We start from the raw sequence: 13513 nt of genomic DNA, 5'->3' as shown, positions 1-13513 counted from the left end.
ACTCAATCGGTACCTGAGGTTCAAAGACGATATGAAAACATTCCCAGTGGGAAAGGTTCCATGCAATTTTCATCTCTGAGATAGATTAAATAATCCTGTATACAAGTCAGATCCACACACCCTGGAAGAACTGAAATGTAACATCCACAAAGAAATTACCAACATTAATCAATGGAAACTGCAGTGAGTTATGGGTAACTTCATCAAGAGGTGTCGAAAATATGTGGACCATGAAGGCAGTCAGTTTCAGCACCTTCATTCATAAAATGGTAAGTAAAGAAATCATTTATTAAACTAGTTACAGAGACGTGCATGCTTGATTCACAGACAGTCTACAGTGCCAACATATGGCCACGAGCGCCTTGCTTGAGGATAGCGCAAATACTGACATGGCAGTCTACACTTCAATTGATCATTCTGTATCCTTAGGTATTTGCCATTCGAATGTCACATTATGAATGTTTTTCTCTCATACAAGAGCAAAAAATTATATAGCATGCTATTTTCAAATGGAAAATTCAAATTAAAACATATGCAACATAACCAGATGTTCATCGTTCTTTGATATAATTCAAACACTTAAAGCACAAATGTTAATGTACAGAACACATATTCTTGTTTTTAAGCAGAAACACAGAACATTTTCATTATCTTTATTGTTAGAAACACTATTTAAAAAATAATACAATTGATAATGTAATGGATACCTTACATGGCTCACTTTATGATTTAATGGATCAATCAGTCTTTAGATTTAACCTAAATAGGTTTTAAACAATGTAATGTGTTAAGTCAACAAAAATAAAGGGCACTACACAATGCAATTAATCACAAATATACAAATATTTTATGTGCAACACAATAAAAGTTCCTTGTTGTTTTCTTTAAACTATAAGCATATTCATGCAGCTTTTGCTATTTAGCTTATTCTGTATTGAAGAAAAAAATACACTATAATTAATTAGCAGTGCTTGAACACATTGAACAACATGCAAACATTATAAGTAAATCTCCATGTTCATCAGGACAGGATCATTACCCAGCAACGCAATGTTTTCACTGCTTGTATCAGATCAGTGTATCTATTTTACCAATAAAAAAATAACAATCTTAACTTAGTAATAACACACAGCTTCAGAAAAATTATAATAACTGTAAATATAAATGATCATTAGCTCTATATACTTGGACAGTGTAATTAATTTTTTCTTAGCATAATAGAAGCAATTTTCATTTTATTGTGGCTTTAATGTGTCCAATTTAATACAAACCAATCCACTGGATTTCTTTTTACAAGTAACTGTTAGAAAACTGAGTTTGCTTTTTTTAAAAAAAATCCTACTTTTAGGCAACCTGATTCTAAACCCACCACCAAGGCCTACTAATGCTAAATAATATTTGGACGGAATGTGATAAGGCCACAGTTGGTGCAGTTCTGCTGCCTTCTTTTGCAATGTTAGGTGAATTAATTGAATCAAATCATACACAGCAATAATATATTAAGTTCTATTTTGCATGGTGCAGAAAATATGTAAACATATATAACACATAAAAGTTAGTAAAAACATATATCACAGTATATTAATTATATGTTAAGTTAATAAACAGTCCTAAAAATAATCTCTGAAATATCCAAGTCTGTTGAGAATATAAAAATCTAACTGCCGACAGAAATAACATAATGAAAAAAGAAGATGCTGTCATTTGTGTGTGTGTGTGTTCTACTAAAATGCTACATGAAGATGTTAGTGCATTTTGTAGTGAGATCACTCGTCAGTTAAATCATGGCTCACCAACATATTGAGAACAAAAAAACATGAATTCTAACACGTCAGCTATTTTGAGCACTGTTACATGAAAAAAATCTCTCTCTCAGATATGACATAAATACTTAACTAATGTTACCTAAGAATTTCTACCAAATGGCAGAAAGTCATGCAACAATATCAGACTTTCCTTGATATAAGCATCATAATCATATTCCTTAAACTTAATGGAAGATACAATTTATGGTCAGAAAGACTCATTTGATATCTGGAAGCCCTTGCACATCTGTAATTAGCCATATTTATCATTATTTATGTAAAGTCACTGTTTTTAAGATAACATTCTCAAATCCTGTCTCACAACCCCATAAGTATGTAAACTATCAAAAAGTCTTAATTCTTATAGCAGATACATAAAAAAATAGTTCAGATATATGCTGGAGAAGCACAAAATGTTAAATGAAATGCTACATGGTAAATTTTAATGTCAAATGCATGATGATATTTTACAGGACTTACCAAACAAAATATGAATATGAAAGTATGAAATATAGATAGTTGAGCTTATTAAAAAAGATATAGAAGCATGAAATTCTCTCTCATTGTTCCTCTGCAAAGAAAAATAACTACATGATTTGCCCTTTTATTAGTCCTGTATTGTATGACCTCAAAAAGGGTGCATCAATTTAAGCATTTCAAGGTTAAAAAATAAAATAGAAAAATAATAAATGCAGAATAAGATATAGATGCAGTTGTAGTTTTCAAAAAATGGAATGTTCTGAACACACACAGTAAAATGATATGTATAATGAATGAAATAGGATAAGAAAATTTTATATTTTTTCACGTGGATGCATCATCATCAAATCTTCATGTCTGGAGAGTGAACCTATTTCCTTCACTTTTTAGGTTTACTGTTGGCTGCCTTGTTTCAACAAAGATGTCCTTTACAATTAAACCCTGCATCAAAATGAATCTCTCTCATATGATTGCAAAGGAAACAACATTAAATTTACAACTGTCTGAGCACATATTCACAGGAACAATAAAATTCATCACTCCAATTAATTGTTTAGTCTTCTGATAAAATAAGGAGTAGTTTTCAGACCCAAGGATTCAAATTCCATTATGTTATATTATAATTTTGCCTGTATTATGCAATGGAAACAAATTAAATGTGTGTGAAATTGGATTTTCTTTACTTGAAGTACTCATATCAATTGCACAATATGTTATCTTTTGTCACAATGGTCTCTACTTTGGTATAAGTGCAAGTATAAATTTTAATGCAATGTTAGATTTCCTTCAGTGTACAAAGTGTACTGAAGACATTGGAAGGAACTGTACAGACGTGTTGAATTTCACATACTTGGTACTGAACACATGAAAATACACACCTACAACATATGAGCACCTTGAAAATTATGCACCATGCTTTACCTGAAAAATTCTAAATATTCTATAAGTTATTGAGAAACAAATTGTATAAAGTTTAAAGTTTCTTGAAAAATATTCATATGGATGATCTATCACAGTCATAAAGCATAAGATTTTTTTTCAGAATATACTACATTAACGCAAGTCAAATATAATCCTTCAGGCTAAATCCTGACTGTTGATCCATTAGTTGTAATCTTAAGAAAAAAATATAACTAGCTTAAAGATCAAACTAAACTTAACACAGTTTCCAACATGTTACAACTCTTTACAGAAACTTGTTACATGCAACTTTCACTAGAACTTGGAATGTAACAGGTCTTGGATTTATTTTACATGATCTTTTAAAAAAACTTATATTTACTTTAAAACTTGATAGCTTTTCTAGGTATGAAACATGGGAAGTCATGTTGTACTAATTGTCACAAATGTTCATTATGTGCTCAATATTATCACACAACCTACTTCAAAACTGTTAAATTATTTCAATACCATATCAATTTATTAATTCATTTAAATAACTTTATGATTTTAAAGTGCAAAAATATTTACTAAAACTACAAAAAAAGTTAGAAATTTAAACTTTCAAATACCAGAAACATGCTCAAAAGCATACAAGATAAAATGATGAAATTTGTAGTAAAATTTCCTCAGAAACCTTCAGACATATATTTGTATGTAATCAGTAACTGACATGTTTATTCAGATCAATCACACAGCAAAAATAACCAAATATTTTGCCTCTGACAAATAAAAAACCATATGTAACACAAAGGTTCATGCACATATACGTGTATTTGTGAAATGATATATGTATGCACTTAATTTTTAATTACATTTTTGATAATTTGCATGAATTGATGAAGTACCACGCTTCACCAGCAGAGAACATCTCTAAGAAATAATTATATATTCTTCATTTTCTTTTCAAAGAATAAATGCCAGTTCCTTTATGAGTAACAACAAATGTCACAGCTACATTGAATAATAAAAGTATTATTCACATTGTTTACTATGGAATTCAATGCTCTGTTAGGAACTGTGATGCCTTCCACCAAAAGATTCAAACATATATATAAGTATCTTCTATGATCAGTTTTTCTTATGCCAAATGAGATGCTGTTTCTTAAAGTTTCTTTTATGCCAGGTCAGTTATGTGGCTTAAATATCAAATAATATTATCATATTCAAGTTAGCACAAAGATTTTTGGCAATTCTACTTTTGAAAATATCTCCCTTGCTTACAAATCCATTTTTCTCTGTTTATATTTATGAATTTACTGTGCTTCTAATTCCCCTCACCCCCACCTTTCCTGATAAACCACATTTCTGCATCCTAAACATGATTTAGAACAACATCTGGGCACTCATATCATCATAAATATGAAACAAAAATAGAAATAAAGGAAATATATTGGGCAGAATTCCTGTCTTGTGGGCCTGAAATATTCCATTGAAATGACTAAGCAAAACCAGTACATCATTCAACTTAAAAATGATAGAGCAATGTAACAATTGGACATATTATGTCGATTCCTGGTCTATTGTAAAAAATTGAAAATAACCATAACATTGAAAAAGTATTTAAAAAATGTAAAAATTCTATCTACAAGATGGGAATTCCCTAAGTTGATTACAAAAGTTAACGACTACGATAAAAGAAATGGTTCTTCCGTTAAGACCCATCTGCATATGTATGCATGTATAAATGAACAAAAATTTTACAACACTAAAAGGCTGGTTTTGTCAACACTATTTTACTTCAGTGGATATGTGTCATCTTGTTTATCAAGTTTTACATTTCTCATGAGCTCATAACTTTTGGTACGCTCATAGTACAATCATTTGAAACATTTCGAAGGAATAGAAATATAAAGGTAAGAAAGAGAAGAGGAAAGAACTTGATTGCCTTTTCTGTGCATACGAGATTCAAAGAATATTATCAAGTGGAAGATTCATAGGGGATCCATGTTTGTAAGAAAACCTATTTCATCAGTGTCAACAATCTGGTTTTCACTTTTGTGACTGTTGGGAGGGCAAAATATGTCTAAAGGTAAGCTGCCAATGCCCTTCTGCACCCAAAAAGAGACTTTGCAGACATAAGCCAGTCTCTATCTCTGATTCACTAACCAAAACTTACAAATTCTATATAATATCCATGCTATGAGATGTTTCTTTTATAAAATTTTGTTTTCCCAATCAACTAACAATTATTAAGTTGTGTAATGAAGTTCCAATCATTTCGATATCAGTGTCTGGATGCACTATACAATCTGATGTGAAAACAATGTACCCTTCAATTCCTTTCTTTCTTTCTACATTTTCCAGGTTTTATGAATCAAATTTAATACATAAACTACATATTTCTTAAAAAATGAAAGTAAACTCTCTTGCATCTGGTCTGAGTTGAACACATCATGCATATGAGGGATTTTGAATAGAAATTATTTATATCAGTAAAAAGAATAATTGAAAAACTTATTCTCATCACATATTTTTGCATGGTAAAATACACATTCACATAAACTGGCCATAAGCTTAAGGAAAATACATGAAATATGTAATGTTTGGAAAGTCATACTCCCCGCACACATTATTTCTTTACATTATAAACACTTAATTGGAGCATCATTCTCATACAATAATTACAACAGTATAGTCTCAAACAGTGATACGTTTTCCTTAGCTCTCATAACACGAGATCATTATACCAACTAGTAACAAGGCCACTGGTCCCACGTTGTATTCACCTGAACAATCCTAACTTACCCATTTAATTAAAAAAGATGTTGAAGTAAGTATGTCCATATTCTCCAATGAGATTTCTATCCCAACAATCGACACTAACTACCCCTACTTCATGAAATTTTTTATATACAAATACATTGCATAGAATTATACTGACATATCTTCTTAAGCAGATGTAACAACAAACAACAATGTTTGTAAAGTTAATTATCTATACTGATATCATGAAAATACTTCTGGTACTATCACCACTACTTTTTGTATTTACTTAAGAATAATTCTTATATATTATGCATTCAGTTCATGCATTCTTCTGATATCAATTATTTCTTTTAACATTGCTTAGATTTTGAATGTAATAGCTTTCCGACCATTCGTTTCTACGATAGATGGAAACACTGAAACTAGTACGAACACATTACTGTTGAAATAAAAAAATGTTATTAGTATAATGTTCATAGCTTCTGTCACTTGCAAATATTTTTAAAACAAGTTTGTAATGATGTACAACAAATAGCTGTCTATATGGAAGTCATTTAGATGGAGGGATTTTCACCAACAACAGTTACCATCATTCTTACCCAGTCTACGAAATATAACGCTCATACATGCATTTCCTTGTGGTATAACTGCACCACACTTCCAGTAAAATAAGTCAAGATGTCAACAATCCATATCCAACTGTAAGAACACTTGAGGTGATGAGCACTAAGGTACTTCTGCCATGTCAAATTTCTTTTACTAATGTGAAAAGAATCCATAAACCACACATGAGGAATAACTGTGGCCCAATCCTTTCTGCATGACTTCTCAGCTCTGCTGTGTCGCCTGAAATGAACACGTAACTTCCATGTAAAAATAAAATAACATAAGGGCACATGAAAATACTATCACGTTTAACAACGTTATACCACTGATAAATGAAGAGTTGGTATTTAATTATGTGCATACGAAGTTAGACTTCAAAAAGAGGGATTTTGAATAGAAATTATTTATATCAGTAAATTGCAAAGGGTTGAATGCTAATGGGGAGGGAGTGTCTTCATAATTAGCAAAGTTATATGTACCATTGACTAGTGGCCTCCAAATCAACATTACACCAGGCCCCTGCAATGCCCTGGGCATAATCTGACCTAAATGTTATAACTGAAATTGTCTATGAGTAGTTCATGATAATGTTAGCCCCAGGCCTTCATATATCTCCAACAAAATCGATGTGGTAGATAGGGAACAATTTGCAGATAATTTCTTCCTTTTTGCGGGAGGTGCATTTACATTTGAAATAATTAGAATTTATCAAAATTCACCACATTTCTACAAAATTTTGATTGTTTGCAGAAATTTCTGCAGGCATGCAGGTAGAGCCATGTGATCTCCTTTTTGGTTACACCTCTAATGATGGTATCAGAAAATAATTTATTATTTCCTGCTGTATTTGTGTATGGAGGTAGGAACAAATGCTCCAAATTCTTTTCCACTCAATGTGTAGACAATAGGAAGAAACAATTCAGTCTTCTAGAATTTGGCATATTTTGGTGTTAATGTTAGTGGTCTAACCTGAATTGATGTACTTCCAATTCCCAAGTGGAGATTTTTGAAGGCAGTTCAGTATGAAGTTCTAAAACAAATTCCCTCCACAATGGAAACAAGCTTCCCTCAATTTTACCCACTCAACTTGTGATACCCTAAAACTACTCTTGGAGAAGCCTCTGTGTAACAAACATATGTGGAGTGTCTGTGGAGGCTCATAGAGTGTGGCATGTTTCTCACCTTCAGCCTGGCTTTACTAAATATCCTAGTATACATTCTATCAAAAGATATATGTTTGGCAGTTACACAAATACAAATAAACTTAGTTTATTTTTCTGCACAGTTTTTTGTTTGTGATCGATTTCACTATGTACATGCATAATGAAGCTACTAAACAGATGACAAAATCGTTCGCAAATCAAAAACTGCATCAGGGTGCTCACTCTAGGACCATGATAAAATTCAAGTATAATTCCCAGTTTTCAAGGTAAACTTTCCAAAAATTCAAGGTTACTTGCAGATATTTTCTCTATTTCAACCTTACGTATTACAGTCTCTCACCACCCACCTACACGAATATATCAACAATATAAAGGGTCTGTGTGATTCCAAGGTATCCGAAAATTGTAATTCAATTTAAATAAATGGTATATATACATATTTAAAAGAATTAATTTAAGGTACAGAGTGTACCTTTGCCATTTCACATACTCAGGCTCGAAATACATCTACAAACACAAATACCAAAAGTTACATAATATGCCAATATACAAAGAATTGTTAATTGTATAAAAAATTCAAACTCAAATTGACCTAATTAACATCAAAATATCTCATCTTGCAATAATCTTTCATCTGTTAGACGGTGTCTTGCAAGGGACACTAACAAATAAACGGATTGAGAGAATTCCGTTTTATATTCTACACAGCTTTCTTTTCCTTCCTCGATAAAAATAAAAGCTTGCAGAATTCATGCAGTTCCGGGAGCCAATAATTTATGCATAATTCCCGGAATTCAAGGAAATCACGGAAAGTAGCCACCCTGTGCATGGAAAAATGAACCGTAAGTTTATTAGAGTGAATAAATATCCTGGTTTCATTTGTAAATGGGAAAGATGGGTAAAAATCCAAACGCTGGACCACGATGACTTGCAAGATCAAAACTGGGGATCCGTGGTCACATCCTACACCCTCGATTTCGCAAGGAATTTTTATTTTTTTATGAAGGTTGTGTGTTGCAAATTCTGAAGAACAAAATTTTAGAGCGCGGAAACAAGTATTTACGACTGTACAATCGTTTGAAGTTGAGATGTAGCCGTTTGAAGTGGCGAGGTGGAACTGCACTTGTGGCCACGTTAGTTTGGTTGGTTGGTTAATTTGATGTTTTAAGTCCACTTTATGCACAGGAAGTCTAATCGGGACTGGACCTACAGTTTAAAGTGGGATCTGAACCACTATGTGCCTCCACCGGGTATCGAACCTGGGACCCCTTGATTACAAGGCAATGACGCTACCACTGCTCAATCGGGGAGGCCCAAGTTAGTTTCGTTGCACCCGTACCGATGGATATATATATAAAAGTCAATTTTTCATAAAAATTGCTGGCTCCAAATTTCCCGCCGATTCCGGGCTCTGCCCCAGGGGTAGCTACTGCCTTCTGCCGCTATCGCAGCCTCGCCTTTCTCTATTGAGTCCCTTTGGAAGGCATGTTAGGAACTGGCCAGAGCCACCTGTTGAACACTATTTTCACCAAGAAATTAAACCTCAGAAGGTAACTTGCCTCTTTATCCCAAGGCCAAGCACTGAATTGCAGGTCGAAGTTAAGTCTTTGTTGTCCATTTCCACAGAATACTACCCTCCGCTTCCATTCCTAACAAGTTGCAAATTATCCCATCCCACAAGTCATTCAGAAAATACAACCCTTTACGGCCTGCAGTTGCCAAAAAAAAAATGTGCACCATAGTCCTTTGTTTGTGAATTGTATGTCACACAAATCAATTCCAATGTCTGAAATCTCCAACCCGCCAATACATCATACAATAACATATTGCAAATTATTCCAATCCAGAAGTCGATCATAAGAAGAAAAAGAAAATGTGTAGAGGTGCGCCTGTGACATGAATCCATGATGGAAGCCCTCAAAAACCATGTTGACGTTACGTACGCAAGGAATTTTAATATTACAAAAACGTAAGTTTAGTAGCATGTGTAGATCTAAAAAATTACCTTCCATGCTATTTTGTTACACCCTTTGTTATAAGAAACTAATTTTTTTATCAAAATATTTGAAATGTGCACCAAATCGGGGGTGTAGAATGTGACCACGGAGCCAAAACTGGAACCTGACCAGAAATATGTTGCACATGAACCAGTCGTTCCCTGAGATAAAGTACTGTCACTGCTTCTCCAAATCAAACTAGGCATGAGGAAGTAATTTGTGTTGTTCTTATTCTTTAATGGTAGAGTTGGCATTTTGCTCGAAAAAATCCAACGGGCAAAACTGGTTTTTTTCAGGTTATGTTTAAAAATGTATATTTTAAAAATGAAATACATTTTCCCCCTGGTAGTAATATATCGTAATATTCAATTTGAATTGCTTTATACCCTGTCCCAACTATCTCTGGAGCAGGCAAACGAAAACTAGTCTCTGCACAAGCAGTGAGGTGAGACTGCTCTACCGATGAACATGAGAGGGAACTGGATTGCATGGAGAAGGGGTAAGCGACTGCAGTTACCAGCCTTTGCAACAGCATGTACTGCTTCACTCTGCACACTCTATTTCCTCCCCTTTTCTGATGCTATGCATGGTCTTGTTCCAGAGATAACTGAGACAGGGTATAGTTGACTGAGGGCCGGTTAACCTTTCTGTTAAAATGATCTCTTCTAAAGCATTTGTCTAACAGTTTGATTCTTCTCTTCCTGGATTGTGTAATACTTAATGCTGTTGCTATGTGATCAGTTTTCAGGGTTGCATTCCCTGAAGAGGCACATACTTTAGTGCATCCAACAATCAGACTACCGGTAAGTTGGGGGGGTTACAAAATATGTTATAAGCTGTGTTTGGGGGGGGGGGGCAGCCAACAACAATACTCCGTACTGGCATCTTACTATAGGTGAGGACTTATTTTAACAAGAGAAATGCCTATGACGCCAGAGGTCCCGGGTTCAAATCCCAGCCTGGCATGGATATTATTTCTACATTCTTTCATCAATTTCATCACATCACTCATTCTCATTTTTGTGATCAAACAAATCTGGCAGAAAATAATAATAAAAATACACCAAATCAATCAATCCCTTCCTCCCTTCTATTTTTCTAATTTTGCCCTCTCACTATGCCAAACCTTATGTATAAAGGGAAATTAACTGTCCTCGACCCCCCCCCCCTCCAGATTTGGAACCCAATCGCCGCCACTGCTTGGATGCATCATTGTTTATGAACGTAACATAATTTTGAGTAGTTGTTATGACGAACACATTAACAAGCAACACAGTTAAATAACAAATCAACTTGAATAGTGCCAGAACCATTCTTCCCAGAAAAAAAAACAATAACTGTAACTTTTTTACAGTGGGACTTTCAATTTTATCAATCAGATTTGTTACTTCTTCCCCCTGCAAAGATACTCAAATTTAGGCATGTTATAGTATATGTTTTTCAACATGCAGCACATTTTTAATAAATACTATTAATGAATATTACATTCTGAACTTCAGTTTATGAAACAAATTAGTTTGTGAATGCAGTGGTGTGTGGAATGCATTATATATGCTACAGCTACACACACATTTTTTATCTCATTTACAGTAAAACCTCATTAATAAGGACTAATGGGGGGGGATAAGTTGACTGGTTTAACGAAAGTCCGGATTAACTGAAATTACCTAAAATAACAGTAGAAAGTGCATTAAAATTCCATTTATAGCAACAAAACACGTTTATTATGGTGTATTTAAAGGACATAGGCCTAAATACACTGTACAGTACAGTAAAATGTAAAGCAATATGACAATACAGTGCTTCTAGCTACATTTAAAACCTTGCATTCTGCTTTTTTATTATTATTATTTTTTGCCTTTTGCCTGTCTTGATTAAGTGAAGTCTGGCTTATCAGGGTCTGGATTAATGAGGTTTTACTGTATTTCATTTCCATACAAGCTGCCATAGACCATTAGATAATCCAAATATACAATGCAACACAATGTTTTAAATCTGCTTCAGTACAGCTTGTTTGCAGTTTATCACAGTTGTTTTTTCCCATTATCTTCCTGGATGTTTCAAGCATAAATAATGCCAAATTACAAGTTTGCCATATTTCTTTGTCTGACTGATTTGGTCCAAACATGCACTGTATTTCAAAACATTTGTTGTCAGACTATAGCTTAAGTGTTGCCCTAAAATTCTCAAAAGAGCCTACTGTCTTTTCTTATCTCCAAAAATGTAGTTTAGGCAGAGATGGTGTCAGAATTTGGAATTTACCTCAGCATATGAAAAACTCATTTTTAGTTTACAATCTTGCAATGCTTTGAACAAATGCAAATGCAAAACAAAAATCATTCTCAAGTTGCATCTAGTTTTGATTAATTTCAGCTCCTCTAAATATGCTGCAGTTATCATGGTCTCACAATTGGTGACTTACCCCTACATTCCCTGAAACACACACTATATTACAGTGTTTTTATAAAACTCAAGTGATGCCGTAACATTGCTGAGACCTGTATTTGTTAATCTACGGAAATGTAACCCAGTGCTCTCCCAAGACATGTTAAACCTGTACTATCTTTAAACATGGTGACCAATTTTTCTCAAATGACATTTGTGATTTTACCACCTCTCCTCTCCTAAACTATGAAATATTATTTTAAAAGTTTTACTGCAAAACTGTTGACCAATGAAATCTATAAAATCACTCAGTTTAATTTAGGGATGGGACCGATTAATCGGTACTCTATCGGTATCGGCCGATATAGGCATATCGGTGTATCGGTTTATTGCTAAAATTACCGATTATTTTACCGATCCGATATATGATAAATAGAGCCTGGAAGTTCAGGCATTTATTTTCGTTAAAATAGGTAGGCAAAAATACATTTATAATGTGGTAAATAGCCACTAAAAATGACAAAAAAGGCAAAATAAACCGAAAAAAGGCACATTTAGAAGTCGCTTACTTTTATCTATAATTTCTGGCAAAATGTTAAAATCTAAATTGGGAAGAGCATTTCTATTTTCTCCGTCTTGATTGCACATAACTACAAGGTGCTTTTTAAGTTCTAAACATTCACTGATAGTCGTCTGTCAGAGAGAATGTTTTTCATAATAGAAAATGATCTTTCTACTTCGACAGAAGTTATTGGAGCATACATATAACAAGCTAATGTAGCTGGACTCATTTTGGTAACAGCATTTTCACCTTTTAGAATATCACAAATTGTTTTCAATTGTTTCAAGTCGTCATTTGCACTCACTACCCGTTAGCACTTTTCCGCAACAGCTCACCCCTTTTCTCCTGGCACTTCCATCATCTGCTGCATAGATTCCTCGAAGATTTTCATGGATGCTATAATTGTAATTGTCTCTGGCAATGCACCATAATGAGCAAAAGTAAACTTGAATAGCACAGGAGTTTTTTCACTTCACGAATTGAAGCCGCTTCATTTTCTGGAAGAGCATCGATCACCTCACTGATTTTTTGAAGGTTGTTAGCATAATATATAGCTGCTGATATCCAGGTTCCCTATCTCGTCAAGACTGGTTACTGAGGTAAACTAAGCTCAATCGCAACTTCTTGAAATTTTCGGGTTCGAGAGGGAGATTTCAGAAATATTTTCTTTGTGTTCGAAATCAACCTGTCCACTTCAGCAGTCAATTATGCACAAGAAATGTTAACCGAAAGGCAATATCCTGACTCAGCATGAAATACTTTTTTCTCACACTTTTCTCCTTCAGCAATGTTGAAACATGCGTGAGTTCAATATTACTTAAATAAGGCGAAAAATATTCACATAATAAACGGAAGAAAAATAAATGT

General features: G+C 33.7%; 1 protein-coding gene across 2 annotated transcripts in view; it reads right to left on the bottom strand.

Annotated features, from left to right (window-relative positions):
- Positions 1 to 628: 628 nt before the first annotated feature.
- Positions 629 to 13513, bottom strand: part of Cont (Contactin) — a 105893-nt gene continuing 93008 nt past the window's right edge. For both annotated transcript variants that reach the window (XM_083117740.1, XM_083117739.1), the window contains exon 22: positions 629 to 6779. In XM_083117740.1, coding sequence (XP_082973866.1) covers positions 6679 to 6779 — 101 coding nt within the window. In that variant the 3' untranslated portion in view covers positions 629 to 6678. The remainder of the gene's footprint in view (positions 6780 to 13513) is intronic.

This window comes from Lepisma saccharinum, chromosome 2 (assembly GCF_977018435.1).
Source record: "Lepisma saccharinum chromosome 2, izLepSacc3.1, whole genome shotgun sequence".
Taxonomy (NCBI): Eukaryota; Metazoa; Arthropoda; class Insecta; order Zygentoma; family Lepismatidae; genus Lepisma; species Lepisma saccharinum.
This window is presented reverse-complemented; position numbering and strand designations above follow the sequence as displayed.